Raw genomic sequence first — 20,778 nt, 5'->3', positions numbered from 1 at the left:
ACCCACTTGCCCCGAACTATTGCCAGCGAACATCCCCAGGTCACAGCGACCTGTTTATAGACATCTAGAATTCCCAGGCACTTTTAGGACAAGGGACTGTGCATGTTTCCAAGTGGGCAGCAAAGTCTTCTCAAAGAGAAGCCGTTTCTGCAGATCTATTTATGCCCATGTAAACGCTTGCCAAGGAAATAAGGCGTGTGGGCATGCGCCGGCCCTGCCGGCCCTGGGGTTGCTGCAAAAGGCAACTGGAAAGTCACATGTCATAACAGTGGAAAGTACATATGCAACTATTCTTAGCCCTGGAATGTATACACTGTCTCCCTGCCCAGCAGTTCTTTCACAAAGCTCTAGAAAACTGTGAAAGCGCCTTTAGCATAAACAAATCCAGAACTCCCCCAGGACAAATCATTTGCCAGCTGAAGGAAAGGCCTGGGTTTATGGTTTCAGTTGGAGCCAGAGGTGGAAACTCCGGAGGGATCAGCTGGCCCAGGCATCGGTGGATATCCCTTCAGCGAGACAAGGTAAATGTCTCTAATGTTTCATTCTTCTGCAGGTAGGCTGCCAGGTGCCGTGCAATACACCCTGCCTTCTATTTATCCCATCTCTAAAACAAAACCCGAAAGAATGTGTGAAGTCATGTTTAAAAAAAATTGCAAAGGTCCATTTTCATCCCTTGTTTCTATCTAGTTACCAGGGGGCCACCCCCACAGAGTAACAACCTTGCGGAATGACTAACACTGAGGAAGATGCGTAGATGAGTTTACTAATAACGGCCAGGCTGAGAATCTGGAGACCGGCTCACAGACTTCTGCTAGTCAAATGTGTGGACTCATTTTGCTTCAGGCTAACACTTCAGTAACTTCAAACAATCTCCATTGTTTTTGTTTGTTTTTTCTCAGGTTATATGAAGATGTTATTTGCCTGTTACCTTTCAGAGCAGCCTAAGCGAAAGGAGAGGTGTCGGCTGTGAGGCCTGGAGGGTAGGTGGCTTCCCTTCCCAATCTCCACTAAGCAATATCTGTGGCGACACCCATTCGCATCTCGGGGAGTGGACAGAGATGCTCTAAGTCCTGGAGCTGCCGCAGCCAAACCCTCCAGCACATGCCTCCTTTTGGGACTTCTCCCCTCCTTTGCAAGATGGACAAGGAGTCCCCAGACGGGCTGCTCTTCCAAGACCATGACTTCTCCTCTGACTTGTTGAGGCAGCTCAATGGCTTAAGACAAAACAGAATCCTGACGGATGTGATCCTCTGTGTCGGGGCCTGGGAGGTTCCCTGCCACCGAAACGTGCTGGCCTCCAGCAGCCCCTACTTCAGGGCAATGTTCTGCAGCAACTTCCGGGAGAGGGGACAGGCGAAAGTCCAGCTGAGGGGCATCGACGGCACGACGCTGGACCAGCTTGTCCTGTACGTGTACACGGGGCAGGCGCACATTGCGGCCGAGAACGTCCTGCCCCTGATGGAGGCTGCCTCCATGCTGCAGTACCCCAAGCTGTTCGAGGCCTGCTCCTCCTACCTGCAGAGCCAGCTGAGCCCCAGCAACTGCCTGGGCATGATCAGGCTCTCGGAGATCTTAAGTTGCGAGACCCTCAGGAAGACAGCCCGGGAGGTGGCCCTGACGTGCTTCCCGGAGGTGGCCACATCAGCTGACCTAAAGGAGCTCTGCGCCTTGGAATTGAGAGACTACCTGGGGGACGACGGGCTCTGCGGGGAGGAGGAGAAGGTGTTTGAGGCCTTCATGGTCTGGGTCAAGCACGACCTCCAGGCCCGGAAGCGGTACATACAGGAACTGTTCAAGCTCGTCAGGCTCCCGTACATCCACCCAGCCTTCTTCCACCACTTCATCGCCAACGACGCCCTCCTGCAGTCCTCGCCCTCGTGCCAGATCATCTTGGAGACGGCCAAGAGGCACATGTTTTCTTTGTATGGCACCCCCAGTGTCCCAGACCTCCAACCTCCATGGCACGTCCCGCCAAGAAACTCTTACCAAGATTTCCTCATCCTCTTGGGTGGAAGCAAGGACAACCAGCAGACCACCAGGGATGTTCTGCTCTACAACAGACAGACGGGCCAATGGCAGAGCCTCGCCAAGCTCCCCGCCCGGCTCTACAAGGCCTCGGCCGTCGCCTTGCACCGCAGCGTCTATGTGCTGGGAGGCATGGCCGTCGGCGCAGAGACGAGTGTCCCCAGTCACCATGTCTATGTCTTCTCCCTGAAACTGAATCAGTGGAGGCTGGGACAGCCCATGTTGGCGGCCCGCTACTCCCACAGAAGCACCGCCCATAAGAACTTCATCTTCTCCATCGGGGGGATTGGAGAAGGGCAGGAGGTCATGAGCTCCATGGAGAGATATGACAGCATCTGCAACATCTGGGAGAGCATGGCCAGCATGCCGGTGGGGGTTCTACATCCTGCAGTCGCTGTGAAAGACCAAAGACTCTACCTCTTTGGGGGAGAGGACATCATGCAGAACCCTGTGCGCCTTATCCAGGTAAATGGCTGGTCCTTCTCATCATGTAAGCACATGAGTGTGTGCCAACACACACACGCACACACAAACACACCTATAACACACACTCACAAACACATGTATACATATCTGTGTGTGTGCGTGTACTGACATGTGTGCGTGCATGCATGCACACAAACGCAGCATAAATCCACGTGTGTGCATACATACTCATATAGACACGTGCACATATAATAAACACATACACACTTGTCATCCACAGGGGAAAAAGAAGAAGGAAAAGAAGAAAGGAAAAAAGGACGGAAAGAAGGAAGAGAGGGAGGGAGGAAGTTTAATTTCAATAAGATTTCACCCATTTATGAATTCTTTTGTGTAAGATTAATATATACAAAGGGACATCAGACACAATCCCTGTCCACAGAGAGTTTATCTTTATTTGAAAAAAAAAATAGTATATCTAAAAGTTCAAGCTAGGATACATTGAAGGTCAGATAGTGAAGTCCTACAGGAATCTGGGGATTTTAACCCAGATCAGTAAGTCCTTAAAGATGACTCCCAGGCATTGGTCCACAGTCTCTTACCAAATCTCCTGGAACACAGCCTGAGACCTGCGAGACCAAAATCTCTTCGTGTAGAGCTCTGACATTTATAAAAGTCTCCAGGAGATTCTAAGGTGAGGCCAGGTTGGGGAACCCATGCATTAAGTGATAGGTAGAAGCTAACTTCACTCACAAGCTCTCTGAGAAGAGTAATGAATAAAGACCAAAATTTCAGAATATTAAGGGTTTGCCAACGTTACACAAGTTCTAGCAATGTCTGCAATTCATCTAATGATTGGAAAATCTTGAGTAATGAGCCAATCTTGAAAGATGATCGAGGAGGCCCCAGAGCTTTGCTGGTTCATTTATGAGAGCGTCAGTGCACCCCACCGCAGCAAAGGCCCTGAGGACAGGAGCATGGGCGGTAGCCTGCACTCACCCCCCCCACCCCCCCACCCCAGCTGTGAGACCTTTGCAATTCAGATGCTGACTGCAGGGGTGCTTTACAAGCACTGGAATCAGGGAACTTTGGAGGAAACTCCTTCTGTGAGGTTGGTTTAAGCTGACTTAAGCAGAGCAGCAGGAGAAGAGAGAAGGGAAGGGAGGATGATGACTCAAAGAGGATGAAGGGCGCAGCATGGACAGAGGTGGGCAGGAAGCTGCTCTGAGCAGAGGAATCTGCCATCCGCAGCAGGAGGCAGATCGTCTGCTGAGAGCCGGTGGTGTCCCTGGGTAAGGGAGCAGCTGGCACAAAGGCCCGGAAGCAGAAAGGGGGACAGCCCATTGCCTGGAGGAACTCAAAGCAGGACAGTGTCGCCACCACACAGATGAGAGGAGAAAAGATGGTGCCCCACAGAGCGGGGGTGGGGTTAGTCCCCACATAATCGCCATGAGGCCCCTCCCCTCACACTGCTGCCTCTGAGCCCCTCCTATAGAAGTTCTGGAACATTCTTGGGTCATGGCTGTTTGTGGAGATGACATTGGTCTGGCAGGGCTTTCTAGGCCTTGTCAAGGGATTGGGGTTTTAGCCTGAGGATAGCAGGGTGGATGAAGTAATCAAATTTGCTTTTTTAGAAGTTCCCTCTGGGTACCTTGTAGAGAAGCGATTGGAGGAGGCCTGAGTAGACAAAGGGAAGAGAATCGGGGACTCTTCCAGAGGCCCAGGCGAGGCATGGTGGTGGCCTGAGCTAAGCGGATGCCAGCGGAGATGGAGAAAAGCGACAGACTTCAACTGAATTCTTTTTTTTCCCCCTTGCCTTCACTTCTCCAGCCCACATCCTCGGCTCCTCCCTGACCATCTAGGCAGATTCTGAGTCTCTTCCAGATCCCAATCACTGACTGGAGCCAAGAGAGACATGGTCGGCTCCCCTCCAAGCTCGGTCACACAACACAGATGTAATGAAGTGCTTCTATGTCAAGCTAGGGCTCCTCCCTCTTTTTTAAAACTACTTTTTAAAAATGAAGTCAATACATATGCTGATGATTTCACATTGCAAAATGATTGACTTCCTAAGAATAAACACAAAGCTCAAAGGGGCTTTTAAGTTGGCATTTCAAGAAATTCATGGTACAATCAAATACGAGCCTTGCAAAACCACTAACGTGTGAGTGATTCTTCTGCACTGCACTGATGAGAAAAAGAAAGGGGTAAAGTATTAATTTGGAAGCTTTTCTTACGTATTTAGCATTAGTTTTGAAATAGTAATTTTACTCATTTAGATGGAGTTTAAGAGGAATGCTCGGGGTTACTTGATGGAGATGGATTGTCCAGGCTGGACTGTCAGGCACAGGTTCGGAGATTTCATCATAGGATGGTCCACTGGCAGGCATTCTGTTAAGAACTATACTGTAGCGGGGTTACTGTGCGGATCGCGTGACTACGTGGACCTTTCTACGTGGCCTTCTTTCTACCTCTCCTGCTGGATGGCATTAAGGAAATCCTTTACCATAACAAAGTATCATTTCCTCCCCTGGTCAGAGACCATGTTTTGATATCTTTGCCCCGGCTTCTCTGAGGTATTAGGAAGATTGTGAGGAAATGTTTAATCTATTTTTGAAAACATACGCAAGTCCGATAGACAATAGAAGACCAGGAGGTAATTACTCAAGTTAAATGCAGCCCATGTTTGCTTTTTCTCCAAGGATCCCACTTTCCACAGAGTGCCACCTATTTTCAGGTAAAACCAGGGGCCTGACAGCCACTGTGATCATCCGTGTCTCTGGCGCTTGGCCTCCTCTATGCTTCACGGACTTAAAGGACTGACAGTGACTTTACGGGGTCTTCAGTCTCAAAGCCTCCATCAAGAGAGGCCACACCGGGAGCATTTGAGATCTGGCTTCCCAGCAATTGTCATTAATTTTGGCTTTTAAAAAAAAAAAACTCATTAAAAATAAAAAGAAGAAAGGCCACCCCATGTGGCCTTGGGCAGAGCCATGAGTGTGGAGGTTAAGAATATGGACACTGGACTCACCCAGACCAGCCAGGCACTCACTCCAGTTGTGTGACCACGGGCATGTCACCTAACCTCCCCGAGCCTCAATGTCTAGTATGAAAAATGAGGGTAAGTGATGGTACATCCCTCACTGGATGGCTGTGAAGACCAAATGTGGTCCAAGTAATTTTGAAAATAGGCCTTTAATATGATGGCAACTATATTCTATATGGAAAGAATTTCCAGTGAAGAATACTGTGCCACTTTCCTCCATAAACGAGTGTTTTTGTTCCTTCTTTTCTTACGTGAAGTCCATCCTATATCTCATGTGATAAGTTTTGCCAGAAATGACCTAACTGACACTTGATACCTAAACTTTCAAATGTGAAAACGAACAGGAAAATGTGTCCTGAGAATCGTGGTTTGCTGCTCAGCTTCGCTGCGGCCAGCGAGCCCCTCCCCCACCTCTCTGCTCTCTGATCCTTTTCTCATGCTTGGTTTTTTCTCTGGCTCTAACGACTTTCAGGCATGAACTGCTCAAGAGCCTTCCTCACTTAGCCCCAAATTTATTCTTGGCTCGAAGAGCTCTCGGCTACACTTGGAACATTTAGAAATTTAAACATGAGCCAGAAATAAAAGTAATTGAAAAATCATTGTTTTCATGAATATCCAAGTTACTCCATTTTTCATTAAAAGAAAAAAATTTTCCAAGCAAGGTAAACAAATACATGCTGCAACACGTAACTCTTGGTCCATCTGATAGAAACACAGCCACTGATCTCATGGGGTCCCATGAAAACCAATTTCTTGTAATATTCTTCTATTATTTAATTATATTTGTTTATTGATAGTCATATACCTACATTCTAAAAATTGGGGGGGGGGGAAGGTAAAAAAAAATCACTCCTGTTTCACCCTCTTAATGACTACTTCTACCTTTTAAAAAATATATCCCTTTAAAAGACAGCACCATGATTCTATTTCTCTCTCAGGTTTATCACGTTGCCAGAAACACATGGTTCAAAATGGAGACGAGAATGATCAAGAATGTGTGCGCCCCTGCCGTGGTGCTTGGGGAGCGGATTGTCATCGTGGGAGGTGAGTCTGAACAGAGGATTGCCAGGCTGGGCACAAACTTGGCGTCTCCCATGGAAAAAGGGTCACTAACAGACAGGCGTTGTTCTACAAGATGGTCTTTGTAAAGTCACCTCCCTCTGGCTAATGGGGGTGTGGACAATTTCACAAAGCTCTTTTCTCATCCAGCAGTTTCTCCCTGTCTTTTTCTGCAAACAGGAATGAAATACTACATATTTCACAGAGTTGTGATAATAAAACGTGCTCATGTATTGAAAGCATTTAGCACGATCCCAGATGCATGGCAAATACTCAAAAAACATTTGCTCTTGTTAACATTAGCGACTAATGGATCACTTCTCTGTAATCGCAGTATAGTGTCATGGTTGAGAGGATGGGTTTGGGGGTCAGATAGATCTGGGTTCACACCCTGACTCTGCTACTCACTGCTACACTCTTTGGCTGTATACTCTTTGTGCCTCCGTTTGCTCATCTCTAAAATGGCCTCAGAGGACCCACCTGATAGGGCTGTTGTGGGGACCCACTTCTGAGTTCTCAAAGGTTCCTTCTTTGGATCTTTGTAGCTCTTGGATGGGCTCGTGAAAGAGATGAAGGAGGCAGTGAGGCTGAGACAGCACTGGAATCAGGCGGCTGCTCCCAATCGAAAGCTGACTTATATGCCGCCTTAACTTGGGGTTAAGCGTGCAGGAGCCAAACCCCATCTCTGACACACACTAGGCCTTGGGCAGGTACCAAAACATCCCACACTTTAGTTCAGATTCCAGACTCAGTGTTAGGCAATGGCAGAAATCAGACATGTCCCCAGACTGCTGACCTCTACTCCCAAAGAGCACAGCTGACCTTGCCGATATCCCACTTGGCTTTCAGGTTACACAAGGAGGATTCTAGCTTATGACCCTCAGTCCAACAAATTTGTCAAGTGTGCAGACATGAAAGACCGGAGGATGCACCACGGGGCCGCGGTGATGGGGAACAAGCTCTATGTGACAGGCGGGCGGCGGCTGACCACGGACTGCAACATTGAGGACTCGGCCTCTTTTGACTGCTACGACCCCGAGACAGACACCTGGACAGCCCAGGGACAGCTGCCTCACAAACTCTTTGACCATGCCTGCCTCACTCTCCAGTGCATTCCCTACACTTCCACCTTACGATGAGGTCAACGAGAAACCAAGACATCGTCTTAGTCGAGATGCTCTTGTTATAAGATACAGAAGCCGACTCCAAAAACCTTCACCCTAAAAGGGTAGGGTGCAGGGAGAGCTCGCAGGACTGAAAGTTTCAGAGCCTGGGGAACTAGAACCAAGCATATTGTTGGCAAAACTCACACACACACACACTCTCTTTCTCTCTCTCTGTCTCTCTCTCTTGGGCTTTATTCTATAAACAAGCATCTTTACCCACACAGTATCACTGAGGACAATGGCAACTCATTAATCCAGATTCACACTTTCTAGCTTGGCATCTTCAGGAGAAACTTTACCGTTACCATATAATAACCCTAAAAAACCCAACAACACTGATTGACCCTTTTGAATCCATGTTACATCTTGAGCTAATCAGTGTCCAGGGATCATGCTACTATAACTCGCTAGTCCTGGATTGTGTCCCCACAAGCAGGGGGAGCGTGGTTAACGATTACCATTGACACCCTATCTGAAGTGCACATAATGGCATGGAACTGGTTCCTCAAAGGAAGACATGGTGGGCTGACAAAAACCACATCTGCCCTGAACACCATGGGAACTGGGAACAAGAGGGCTAAGAGACTCAAGAGTCCCTGGAAGCACTTGGTCCAGGAGGCAGCGTGAGCAGTTGGCCATGACTGTGTTTCCCTGATTCTAGGGATGCAGCACATTGGAATTCTAGAGTGTACGAGCAACTCAGGATCTAGAGTTTGCAACGTTGCCTGTGCTGCCAAAATAAAGTTTGCTTCTGTTGCCAAGTGATGTTTTTTTCTGCAGCCTCTGGGGAGCTATAAACCTGCAGAATTAATCAGGATTTTCATTTTGGTAAATGTTATGAGAATTGCTCTTCTAAGGAAAGCCAACAAATTCCTTCACAGATTACAGCAATTATTGCCCTCCCAGTGCTGGGGCTGGCTTTCCCTGTGGCCCTCTTGATTTCAAAGTGCCTGCCATGCTGGCCTAGTCCCAAGCTCAGGAGGAAGCTGAAGCTGGTGGCGCATTACAATTACCTGAAAAAATGTTTGAAAATGGGACCGGCCCCCATTGGATGGACAGATGGGGATTCTTGCCGGCGGGGCCCAGGGCTCTGGAGTTCTGAAAAGCATCCTAGGTCATGGGCCACCGCGCTGCGCTGCTCGGCTGTGGGCCTGAAGACAGGCAGGGGCTGGTCCCATTCCCATCCTGTCCCAGCCAGCCCTGTCCCACCCGGCGGTGTAGGCCAAATCCTCTCCCCTCCAATGGAAGCATCTGGAATGAGTCTTGCTGCCCTGAGTCTGGCACCAGAGTGCCCCCAAGCTGAACTCTTCCTCCCCGTCTGGCTCACAGGTCTGTGTTCTGGACTTTTCCGTTCTCCCTGGTTTGCATCTTTGCACTTCAGTTTCTCCTGCTGGGCTCTGAAGCTCTGCTCTGGTCCCCGTGCCACGTGGCTGTGGTCCAGACCCCTGCTCGGATTGCCGGCCCCTCCTCGTCAGCCTAGCTGTCGGCCAACCTCTCACTCCCACCCATTCTCTTCAAACCTCTCTCCTCGGGCTCTTAGTCCCACCTGTCCCTGAAAGTGTCCTTGTAAAGGCAACCAGTGACCCCTACCGAGCCTGAATCAGCAGTCCATTTTCATTTCTCGTTGAACTTGACCGGGCAGCAGCATACAGCACAGCTGACCTCTTCGCCTTGACATACCTTCCTCACCCCGCCTCCAGGACAACGCTCACCCTTTTCCACCTCCCTGCAGTTCATTCCTGTCTCCCCATTTCCCTGACTAGGAAATGGTGCTGCTCCCCAGCGCCCAGTCTGGAACACTTCTTTCAATCTACTCGTACTACTAGGTGAGCGAACTCAGCCAGGCCATGCTGCAAATGCTACCCAGGTGCTGCTGACTTCCCATTTTCTCTCGTTCCAGACTCCACGGCCTGCTCTCCACCTCCACCTCCGCTGGATGTTCACTAGATATGGCAAATTAATTGTGTTCGGATCACTCCACCTTCTCCAAACCAGCTCCTCCCGTAGGCTTCCCCACCCTGGAACAGGGCAGCCCCTGTCTCCCGCTTTCTCAGGCTCAAAGCCCTGGACTCTACCTCGATGCTTCTCTCCCACACTCCGCCCCGTCTGCTCCAAGTCCATCCAGAGCCCAGCTGCGCCTCACCGCCCACAGCTCTAAGTCAAGTCCGAGCTGCTGTCTGTTCTCACCTGAGCTCTTACAATCATTTAGTCGCTGGTCTCTCTGCTTCCTTCTTTGCCCCCTGAATCTCCTCTCAAACAAGCAGCCCGTGTGACCTTCTGTAAACATCAAAGTAAGTCAGAGTAGGTCATTTCCCTGTTTAAAATCCTCCAAAGTCTTCCCAGCTTTCTCAGGTGACCTTCCAGGGACCTGCAAGATTGTTCCCCCAGCCAGCCCAGCTACCTCTCTGTTTGCAGCACCTCCTGGCTGCATTTCCCACGACACCACCCCCCTCCCCCCAAACCCCCCGCCCACTACCACCTGCCCAGTGTCAGCCACGCTGGCCACCAGGCTCACACACCGCAGGCACGTCTCCGCTTTCTGTTTTCACTCCTGCCGTGCCCTCCAACTGAAAGCGCCTTCCCCGGATGGTTCACTCCCTCACCTCCCTAGGTCTCAGCTTCGTGCTCCCTTTCCTGAGGGCCTTTATCTGACCTATCAGCAGGTCCCGTCCTGAAATACACCGGAAATGCCTCCAGCCCCTCCACGTCCACTGCTGCCGTTCCATTCCGAGTGCAGCCCTCTCACCTCCCAACCGGCCTCCTCGTGACTCTCCTGCTGCAAATGACCTTGTGGCTTCCCAGAGACCTTTGCATAAAGCCCTCCATCCTTTATCGGCCCTTTGGGGCCTTCTGAGGTCCAGCACCTGCCTCTCTCTCTGGCCTCATCTTTTGTCTCTCCTCCCCCCACCCCAACACACCGGTGTCTCTGCTCCACCCATCCTTTAGTCTTTCCCCTTCCTCTCCCTTGTCTCTGGGCCTTAGCACTTGCAATTGCCCCTGCCTAATACACACCTCTCTCACCTCCTCACCTGGTGTGATTTCAGTTCATACCTCACGCACCAGATTCAAAGTCACTGCATCAAGGAGGGTTTCTATGCACCACCACCCCCGCCCCCAGCCCGGGTCTGCTCTCCCATTAAATGTTCCCATTGTCCCCTATGCTCCCCGTTTTTTCACCTTTGAGACTCTTATCCCCTCTAGACCCATAGAGCTGCCCTGTTCTCTGCACTCCCAGGGCTGGACTCAGTGTCAGCCACATATGTACAGATTTTCAATAAATACATGACAAATGGATTAGAGAATTAGTCAGTGAATATAGAGGTTGAATCTCCATGGTCTCTGGGGTCTCCATTTAAACTCAGAGGGCGGGGTGTGCAGGCACCAGCTGAGGCAGCCCAGTCCCTCAGCTGAGGGGTGATTCTGTCCTCTCTTTCCCCTCCCGGCCCCACCCAGAACTGAGCAGTGAGTCTGCGTGGCCTGCCTGGGTCAAGCCTGGAGGGTGAAGGGCTTTGTCTAAAGGGTCCTGTTTGCCCGGCATTAAAGGTGGGGGTCCTGCTGCCATTAAACTCCTTGTGGGGCCTCCCACAATCCTTGTGTCAGACACTGGCCAAGGCCTTGACTTTCTTTTCCCTCTGTCTCAATCCAATACTTAATAAGCTGCTATCTGGAGCTTGTCCAAGTCTCCCTGGGGCACAGAACAACTATGTAAATTGCCCGCTGGGTTTTATAAAGAAAGATGGCAGCAGAGCAAACACGTTCAGACACACGTGGCCAGCCGGCTGCATGAGCCAGATAAGACGCCTCTGTGGCAGGTCCACTCTCGCACCTGGACATCCCGCTGGCCAGCCCCATATCTGAACTGGTTGCAAAACAACGCTCAGGACACAAGGCATCCTCTCTAACCTGCTGAGCAAGATTCAGTCCAAAAAGAAAGGGAGAAGGTTTTGGCACCAGGCATCCTTGGTCTCCCTGGCTGAGGAGAGGGTCACAGTACAGAACTGAGGTCAAAATATATTTAGCTCGCAGCAGTTAAACTGAAACGCGTTAAGCTAAAACATGTCAACTTGCCTGACTGATCAATTCAACAGGCAAAAAGGAAAGGAGGGGAAAATGCAGCAGAGTAAGGACTCAACAAGAAAACACTAATGAAAATATCAAACACGCTCTCCCAGCATAAACCAGTGAGCAGGACCAGAGCCTGAGCAGAGAATATAGTGACAGATGGAAGGAACTGCAGCAGGGAGAGTGGGAAGTGGGGCCCTGGAAACCTCCCCAACCCCAGACCTGACTGCCAGCGGGCGTCTTGGAGGAGGTCCCACCAGCAGGCCATTCGATGACCGAGACATGGACATCCTCTGGCAGAGCAGCAAGGCCCTGCAGGACAGAGTTGCTGGCATCTTGGCCCCACCCTGGTCAGACCCTTCCTGCCTCTCCTCACGATCGCTGGTGGCTCTGAAGGTGAACCCCCTGACCTGGAGCCCCCAGGTTCCCCTCCAGGTGGTCTTCTTCTTGTGACCCTGCCTCAGCCCCTTCTGCATCCACTCTCTCTGAGGAAAAACAGAGGGTCCCCAGGACCCACACGTGACTTCGGGTGGGCATTGGACCCCGCAGAATGCCTTCTCCTCCTCCGTGTCTTCATTGCTGGCTAGTCTGCACATCCCCAGTGAACAACCTCCCCAAATCCCCTCATTTACCAGGGAAACGCGTCCGACCCAGACAGCCCGGAACAGCCCTCCACTTCGGCTGCCATGGCTTTTCGCATGTGAAGACTCCTTTTCCTACAGCTTACTAACCGGTCCACCTCAGATCACACTGCTCTTTTCATTCATTCACTCATTCCTTCATTCATTCACGGTTATATATGCATTCAACAAATACTGACCAGAAACCCCCACCTGCCAGGCATGGCGGTAAGTGTGGGGCCACGGAGTAAACAAGAAGGTGCCTAACGTCTCTGCCATCAGCAACCTCCCAGACCAATGTAGTTTTCCCATCTGGATGTGGCCACACAGGGAAAGGGGATGGGAAAGCAAGTAGCGAGACTGGCTGCCGTCCCTCAAGACTTAGCTCAGATATTGACACACTCCATTGGTGACCAAGGGTGCCACAGCAAACTACCCACACACTCGGTGGCTTCAAAAACAGCAATGTCTTCTCTCACAGTTCTGGATGCTGGAAGTCCAGCATCAAGAAGTCAGCAGGCCTGTGCCCCCTCTGAAGGTTCTAGGCGGAGATCCTTCTTTGTCTCTTCCAGCTCCTGGCAGCTCCTGGAAAACACTGCCATCCTTGGCTTACCACTGCATCACTCTGGTCTCTGCCTCCATCATCACATGGCCTCCTTCTCTGTGTGCTCCTTGCTAGCTCTGATGGGGTTTAGGGCCCATCCCGATCCAATACGATCTCAGCGTGGTCTCTACGTTATCACATCTGCAAAGACTGCAAATGAGTTTGGAGAGAGGCACTATTCAGCTCACTAAAGATACCTTCTCCTCCAAGAGGGCATCACTGATGCCCCCTCATCCCTCTCTGCCTCAGGCTGAGCCATCGTGACATTGACTCGTCCTCGTCTCCCCCTTGTCGTCAGGAGCATCTTGTGGGGAAGGGCCGTGCCTTTCACTGCTGCAGCATGGGGCCTGGCACTGAGAAGGTTGTCAGCAAATTGTGTGTTGAACTGAATAAAACCATTTCAGGAGGACTAGCAATTTTTTAATAAACTCTGAGGATAATGTATACGGCACACAGCTTCTGAGCGACTTCCCGAAAGTCCAAGATGAGCAACATTTGCCAAAAACCAATCAAGAAATAATTAGGGTCCATAAGATGAAGCCTAGGGTCAGGCAAAAGAAATTATCTAAGCAAAATAATTGGTTAGCGCAACATCACCCAAAGTGTCCTGTTCTCAATGTTGACAACCTAAGCCTTTGGGGTGACGTCAGAAGAGGCTGCACCTCAAAGCTGAAGCCAGTGCTGAGGGTGCTGGGGGAGGGGGACTGGTTTCTGAAATGTCAGCTCTCACGCAATCTTATAGGAATTCCAGGCACCCATTCAAATGCCACGTCATTCCCTTCTTGTGGGGAATTTGGTTTTTGTTTCCCTAAAGATATCCACAAGTCTCTTTTGCTCTTCATTTCACTTGTCTGATTTAATTAGCATTCCAGGACCTGCGATCCAGAATTTCCCAGTAATGTTCCCATAACAAGCCAATGGGCCATAAAATGGTGCTTTGAGGACACAGAGATTCAAAATCTGAGGTGTCTGCAAATTAGGAAGACATAGCACAAAGGTATGTCTTACTGAATAGCAGAGGCTGTCTTTGCAGTTTCCCCAAAAGACCTGTCAGCCCTACCCACATTCAGAGACAAGAGGCCGCGTCAGGGCAACCACAAAATCAAAACCTTCTGAAAGGGGCTGGATGGGAAGCCATGTAGAGACATCTGTGCTCAAGATAAGGCCAAAGAGAAAATAATAGAATTCATTAGCAGAGCCTGGGAGACACTTATCTTTTGTGGAGTGTTTGAGACGAAAACAGAATTAATCCCCACTTTGGGCATAGATTTCTTTGGCTTACTTATCTGAAGAACAAAAGTAAGAATGCTAATGGGTTGAGGGACCCCAGATAATTCTCCACTCAAGACAGACATCACCAGTGTCTGTGTTCAAGGGTGTAACATTTAGCCCTCAAAAAATGTTTGGTGAATGAATGAGTCAATGAGTAATAATGGCTGATATTTATTGCCCATTTACCAAGCACTGTACCTACCTAGCTCAGTTATCAAAAGAACCTTCCAGTATCACCTCAGCACCTATGCTGAGCTCACTATCTAAGTAGCTCTCACCCCACCCACCGCATCGTTCTCTCTCACTCCTTGCCTATCTTCATACCTTTTATCATAATTATTTATTGTTTTATTGGCTTTCCTGAGTTTATGTAGCTGCTGTCTCTCCTGGAACGGAATGAGAGCAGAGAACATGAATGCCTTGTTCATACCTGTTTCCCTGGTTCCTGACACAGAGAAGGCAATCAACAAAGATTGCTGAATGGATGGATGGATGGATGGATGGTTGGATGAATGAATGGCAGTCCAGGCATTTAAGATTTAAGGAGAGAGAAGATAAGTTTTCAGAATGGCATGTGGAGGCAGGAGGCTGCAATATGAGGAAGGGGTTAACTGGCCGTAGGGAGGCTGGGTGGTCTTTATCCAGGTGAGAGCTCTAAGAGGTTCACTGCCAGCAGCCAGTGGAAGGATGGAAAAGTCCAGAGAGTTGAGATGGGAGGCTATTCCAGTGCCCAGGAGGGGTGATGAGCTATGGCCACTAACATAACAGTGAGCAGTAAAGGAAGGGGAAGGCACATGAAACAAGGTGGCAGAATCTTCAGGCCATGGGTCACTAACAGGACATGGAAAAGGGAGAAGGTGTGGAGCAGGGAAGAGAGAGAGAGAGAGAGCAGTTGCGAGCCTGGCTGACCCACAAGATGCCTGTGCCATCAGCAGAGAAGCACAAAACTGAAGGAAGGGAAGTTTGTCACAGAGCCACCGGCCAGGAGGTGAGAGCTTTCACACACTTAGAGAGTCAAGAGGATGCTCCTTGTCCAGGGAATTAGTACAACACAAGTCCTGTAGACCTGCGCCCTTGGCATCCTTACCCATAGTCTGTCTCCCCTGCTTGATCTTAGGTGCCTGTCTTTCAGAACCCCTTTCAAACTCCCTAGCCACCAATGAAAACATCTGACAGCAGTTTGTGTGGTGACCTGTCATGTTTGAGGAGGAAGCTGGAAGGCAGCTCCTGAGTGGATGAGAGCACAGACTGATGGCCAGCGTGCCTGGCTCTACTCGTCCCTGGCTGCGTGTCCCTGGGAGAGGGAACCAAGCCCTCGGCTGCTCAGTAGCTCATCTCTAAAATGGAGATCACGATAATGCCTTCCTCCTCATAGAGTTTTTGAGAGGGTTAACTGAATTAACATGACCAAGTGCTGTTGGTGGGTTAGCCATTATTACCATTACTGTTATTAAATACAGTGCCCTGTAAGGACCCATGTGTTGGCTGCGTGGTCTTGAGAAGGTCTTTTAACTTCTATGCTCATCAGCATCTTCTTTGGTAAAATGACAATGATGATGATATTGCCCTGTTGTAGAATGAATCATAGCCTCCCCAAAGACATAACCTTACTTGGGAAGAAAGTCTTTGCAAATGTAGCTATGTAACAGATCTAAAGATGGACCCTAAATGCAATGACAAATGTCCTTAAAAGATAAAGGCTGAGACACAGAGGAGAAAGCCATGGGCAGATGAAGACAGAGGTGGGCTTCTGCCTCCAAGGAATGCCTGCAGCACCCCCAAGAGGCCAGGAGGAGTTCTCACCTCACACCCAGGGCTCCGGGCAGCAGGGCAGGCCTGCCAACACCTTGATTTTGGACTTCTGGCCTCCAGAACTGTGAGAGAATCAATTTATGTTGTTTTAGGCCACCAAGTCCATGGTCATTTGTGGCAGCACCTCCAGGAAACTAACATACTTCCTCATAGAATTGCCACAAGGATTGGAAGAGGTAATATCCATACAGTGGCCAGCATGCAACAATTTATAACAATTATATTTATAATTTACTTCCCTTCTCTGGACCTTGATCTGCCCACCCATAAAATAAAAATGGTAGATGGGATAAAGGTATCCAAGTTTTTGCTACCTTGTGCTGGCTCCTTCAGCTCCTTTACAAGGCAGGTCGGGACCACATTAATTCTTTGCCTCCTTCCTGGCCCTCACTCCAGGGACCATGACGGAGAATATCCCATTTACAGGTCTTAATCTCTCTGTGTCCAGCAGAGGGGTTGGTGGGTACTTGTCTCTACCCCATCTTCTCACTAGAGGTGAGGATGAGACCACAGAATCCAAAAAAGTCACCATCCCCATCTTCCAACGTGAAAGAAGACCCTAGGCAAGTAACTCAGTACCACTAGGACATCATCACCCAAATTGTATTTTAGGAATTATGCTATTCCTCTCCTTCTCAGGGCTTGATGAGGAAGAAGCACTTAAGATGATTGTGTAAATGTCTAAAGCAAAAATAGTAAGCATGAATAGTGTGGGTAATAACAGATGTAGAAGTAAAATGTACAATGACATTTAAAATGTGAAGAACATTTGAAATTTAAATGAACAATGACATAAATGACAATGATAGCAGAAATGATGGGAGGGAGGAGACAGTGGTGCTTCATGGGTGTATTGGATGGGAATGCACAACGACCTCTGGGCCCCTAACTAGCCTCCCGGGCTCCATACTCCCCAATTCTAAATACCTCTCCCCCTGCCAGCGGAAGCCAGGGTTGGAGAACAATCCTAGCAGAAGTGAGGAAGCAATAGAACCATTTATCTTTCTAAAGGATAAATCTGGCCAGATCTCTTCCTTACTTAAATCCCTTCCATGGTTTCTCACCTCGAAGAATTCAAGCTCCACTTTCACACCCATGAGGTCCTTCATCTATGCAAGAATAAACTGCCTCCACTTGGTTAGGTAACAGATAGAACGGTAGTAGAGGGTCCCTCAGTAGGCACCCAAAGAATAATACTATTTCCTTGCTGCCTCACGCTCCCCATTCTCTCCAACTGGCCTAGATGAGAAGTCTCTTATTTTCCTAGTGAAAAACAAAGTGTAGGCCCTAGTGGAGTAGGTCAGTTGCTTAGAGTGTCTTCCTGATATGCCAAGGTTAAGGGTTCAATCCCTAGTCAGGGTACATACAAGAGTCAGCCAACAAATGCATAAATAAATAGAATAACAGATCAATTTCTCTCTCTCCCCCCACTTCCTCTATCTCTCTAAATAAATAAAAAACAACACTATTTAACTATTAGCTATATCTGTACATATATGGAAACAGAGACTAAACAGATCTCAGACACTTGGCCATGAGTTCCACAGTGACCTGCTCTTTTGTGCTAAAGGCACAGGACGCTTTTCCTTTAAGGGCTCAGTCCCAGTGAATGTGGTTAAGGCCTTAGTTTCTCACAAAGTTTTCAAGGAAATATTTTTGCCCTCAAAAGTGCCTCCTTCTTTTCATCTAGGATGATGATTTATTTCATTATTGGGTGATTGAACATTCATGAAATTGTGTGGTTTGAGCAAAAATGTGTCACATGTAGTTCCATATGCCCATGCAGCGGGGCTGAGAAAATCTGACAGTGAAAACCACCATTTCTTCTCCCAGAGTGTAATGGGCCTCCGATCTCTTTTTTTTTTTACTTGTAATATTTTATTCCCTTAATCAAAAACATTGCTTTAAAAAAAAATAAGTCGATATAAGGCTCTATAAATAAAGATAATGCTGAAACAGGGTACTTTCTTAGACTAGTTTCAAGATTCAAATTCTCAAATGCAAATGTAACATTTCTCAGTCACAGAGCTAGAAGGAGCCCTGAGGGACCAGCTGGTCCCACCCAGAGAGGCGACACTGGGAAATAGAAAGAGCAGTGGGCCTCCTGGGAAGCATCCAAGTACCCAGATTTGAGGTTTGGCTCTCCTTGTACTAGGCATGCCACCTAGGGCGGGTCACTAAACAACAATGTCCTTACCTGTAACATGGATCAACCTCATCTGCCCGACACTCTTGAGAAAATTGTGACAGTAAATGAGAAAGCAGGTGGTGCTCATGGTGTCTGAGGGTCAATATTCTCCCACATTCCCCATGCCATCTCTCAGGGCTCAAGGTACATTGGGCCTGGGGAAACAAGAGTACGAGGATGATTAGAGAACACCACCAAACACATATATGTCACCGATATCCAGATCAAGAAACAGGACATTTTAGAACCCTGGAAGACCCCCTCATACTTCCTTTCAGTCATTAGACTCTCCAAAGGGAACTGCTGTCCTGACTTTCAGATTAGTTGTGCAGGAAGTTCTACAAATGGAATTGGATAGTTTGATCTCTTTGGCATGACTTCTTTTGCTCAATATTAAGTTTGTGAAATTCATCCACGTTGTTCACTCTTACTGTTTTTAGTATTCCACTATATGACTGTACCACAGTTCACATATCTGTTTTACTCTTGATGAGTGTTTGTGTAGTTGCCCATCTGGGGCTATTATGAACAGTCTTATGCATATCTTTTGGTGAACAGATGTACACATACGTTTTGCGTATATAAGTAAGAATGAAATTGCTGAGTCATGGGATGTGAGTTTTATATATATGACCAATCAATTTCCCAAACCCGTCATACAAATCCCTATTCCCACCAGCAGTGTATGAGAGTTCCAGTTGTTCCATACCTCAACAACACTTGATATTGTCTATCATTTTCATTTTAGCCATTCCAGTGAGTAGAAAGTAGTATCACATTGCATAATGATATTTTAAATATAAGTCAAATTATTTCACTCTGCTAATGGTTTCCCTTTGCACTCAAAATAAAATTCATCTCTCTAACCTGACCTACAAGGCCCTGGTTACCTCTGACCTTCTTTCTGACCATGCACTCTATTCACTATGTCTCAGTCTTACCATCTTCTTTCTAATCTTCAAATATATGTCAAGGTCATTCCCAACTCAGGATTTTTACATTTGCTGTTTACTCTGACTAAAATGTCCTTCCTCCACATATTTGCACAACTAATTCCTTCTTGTTCTTTCATACATTCAACAAATATTGGATGACTATCAGGTTTCTTCTCAAATGTCACCTGCCTCCAAGGATCTTTCCCTGGCTACTAGCTAGTGTAGTCATGATTACTCTACTGCTCCCACATTCACTCTCTAGCTCCTTATCTTCCCTAATTTTCCCTGTAGCATTTAATCATTGCCTCTCATCTCCTCTTTTAATATTTATGTGTTTTCTGCCCTAACTGGTGTGGCTCAGTGGATTGAGCGCCAGCCTGCAAACCAAAGGGTCGCCAGTTCGATTCCCAGTGTAGGGCACATGCCTGGGTTGCAGGCCAGGTCCCCAGCAGGGGGTGCAGAAAATGCAGCCACACATTGATGTTTCTCTCTTTCCTTCTCTAAAAATAAATAAATAAAATATTTTTTAAAAAAAGAATAATGGTAAGATTTATGTGTTTTCTGCTTTATCACAGTAGAATATAAACTAAGAGCAGAGACATTGTCTCTTCAATGACTACAACAGTGTGCACAGTAAATAAGCAATAAATATTTGTTGGGTGAATGGAAAGTAAAAGGGAAGGAATTCAAAGATAGCCTTCTAAAAGGTACTGTTCAATATTAAAGCTAATGGATCTCCCTCCATTTTTCTCCTCTTGATTTACAAAGGTTAAGCTCAGATAAAGTGACTTGGTCAAATTCATGAATTTGGCACTATCAGCAGAAATGGGGTTTGAATCCAACACATGATTTTTAGTTCTAGTACACTATTCTGCTGACAAACAGAGGACAAAGTCTTACTGTATTTGAATGAGGCTTCAGTTTTTGAATGTTGGATATTAGGAATTGACTCAGCTCGGAGAAGTCCTGCTCTCATACACATCAAGAGGATATGACATGGGGATCATTTCTGGCTCCCCTAAATCATCTGTGACCTTGGTTCAGAGGAAGAAGACGATGTTGAGAAGGTAAATATGGCCAGGCATGGCTCTCGTTCTACCTCCCATTCTCTGAAGGGAGGAAAGAGAACCATCTTGGCAGGACTAACTTCCTTGGGCTCCAAGCGCTAAGGTCTACCAGGAGATCATGCTCTACCAGGTGAGGGCCCTGTCTCACATGCTCAGTTTGGGTGAGAATCAGGTTGTATCACAATACAATCCTTGGGCCAGTTGCATAATTGGATGTGTAATCAGTACTTTCTAGAACTTCAGCCAAAAGCACTCCTGACACCACTTCAATCCTGCTGAATCATCTCCAAACCCCATGGCGGGGTGATTCACTAGCCACCTGTAGGGTCATGACTATCAGGTGCTGACCCAGAAATGAGAACTAAATTTATAAGGGGAGAGATTCTCTGGTTGGGGCTCTGGTTTTTCCAGTTCTTCAACCTAACATTCCGGGTTTCCAAGAGGCCATGTTGGTCTGTTTCTCATCAATCTAAATAAATAAGGAAAGATAACCAGAGAC

The 20,778-nt window shown here is 48.0% G+C and overlaps 1 protein-coding gene across 2 annotated transcripts; it reads left to right on the top strand.

Moving 5' to 3' along the window:
• Positions 1–313: 313 nt before the first annotated feature.
• On the top strand, positions 314–8,467 carry KLHL38 (kelch like family member 38). Of its 2 annotated transcripts, none has more exons than XM_054590456.1 (4): positions 314–521; positions 900–2,490; positions 6,433–6,538; positions 7,403–8,467. In XM_054590456.1, exons 2-4 carry the CDS (start codon positions 1,102–1,104, stop codon positions 7,690–7,692), a joined length of 1,785 nt encoding a protein of 594 aa, XP_054446431.1. In that variant the 5' UTR covers positions 314–521; positions 900–1,101; the 3' UTR covers positions 7,693–8,467. The 2 variants fall into 2 exon arrangements, with proteins under 2 accessions (XP_054446431.1, XP_054446432.1); XM_054590457.1 differs by lacking the exon at positions 314–521 and adding an exon at positions 530–553.
• The last annotated feature ends 12,311 nt before the right edge of the window (positions 8,468–20,778 follow it).

Source organism: Pteronotus mesoamericanus, unplaced genomic scaffold (assembly GCF_021234165.1).
Source record: "Pteronotus mesoamericanus isolate MK-2021 breed Mesoamerican mustached bat unplaced genomic scaffold, CSHL_Meso_final scaffold_174, whole genome shotgun sequence".
In the NCBI taxonomy this organism is placed as follows: domain Eukaryota; kingdom Metazoa; phylum Chordata; class Mammalia; order Chiroptera; family Mormoopidae; genus Pteronotus; species Pteronotus mesoamericanus.
This window is presented reverse-complemented; position numbering and strand designations above follow the sequence as displayed.

Bases quoted from the DNA above. Each gene is read 5' to 3' on its own strand.
- KLHL38 (XM_054590456.1), top strand. From the start codon at position 1,102: ATGCCTCCTTTTGGGACTTCTCCCCTCCTTTGCAAGATGGACAAGGAG. The intron at 2,491-6,432 runs GTAAATGGCTGG...TTTCTCTCTCAG, and splicing joins ACCCTGTGCGCCTTATCCAG to GTTTATCACGTTGCCAGAAA. The intron at 6,539-7,402 runs GTGAGTCTGAAC...CTTGGCTTTCAG, and splicing joins GCGGATTGTCATCGTGGGAG to GTTACACAAGGAGGATTCTA.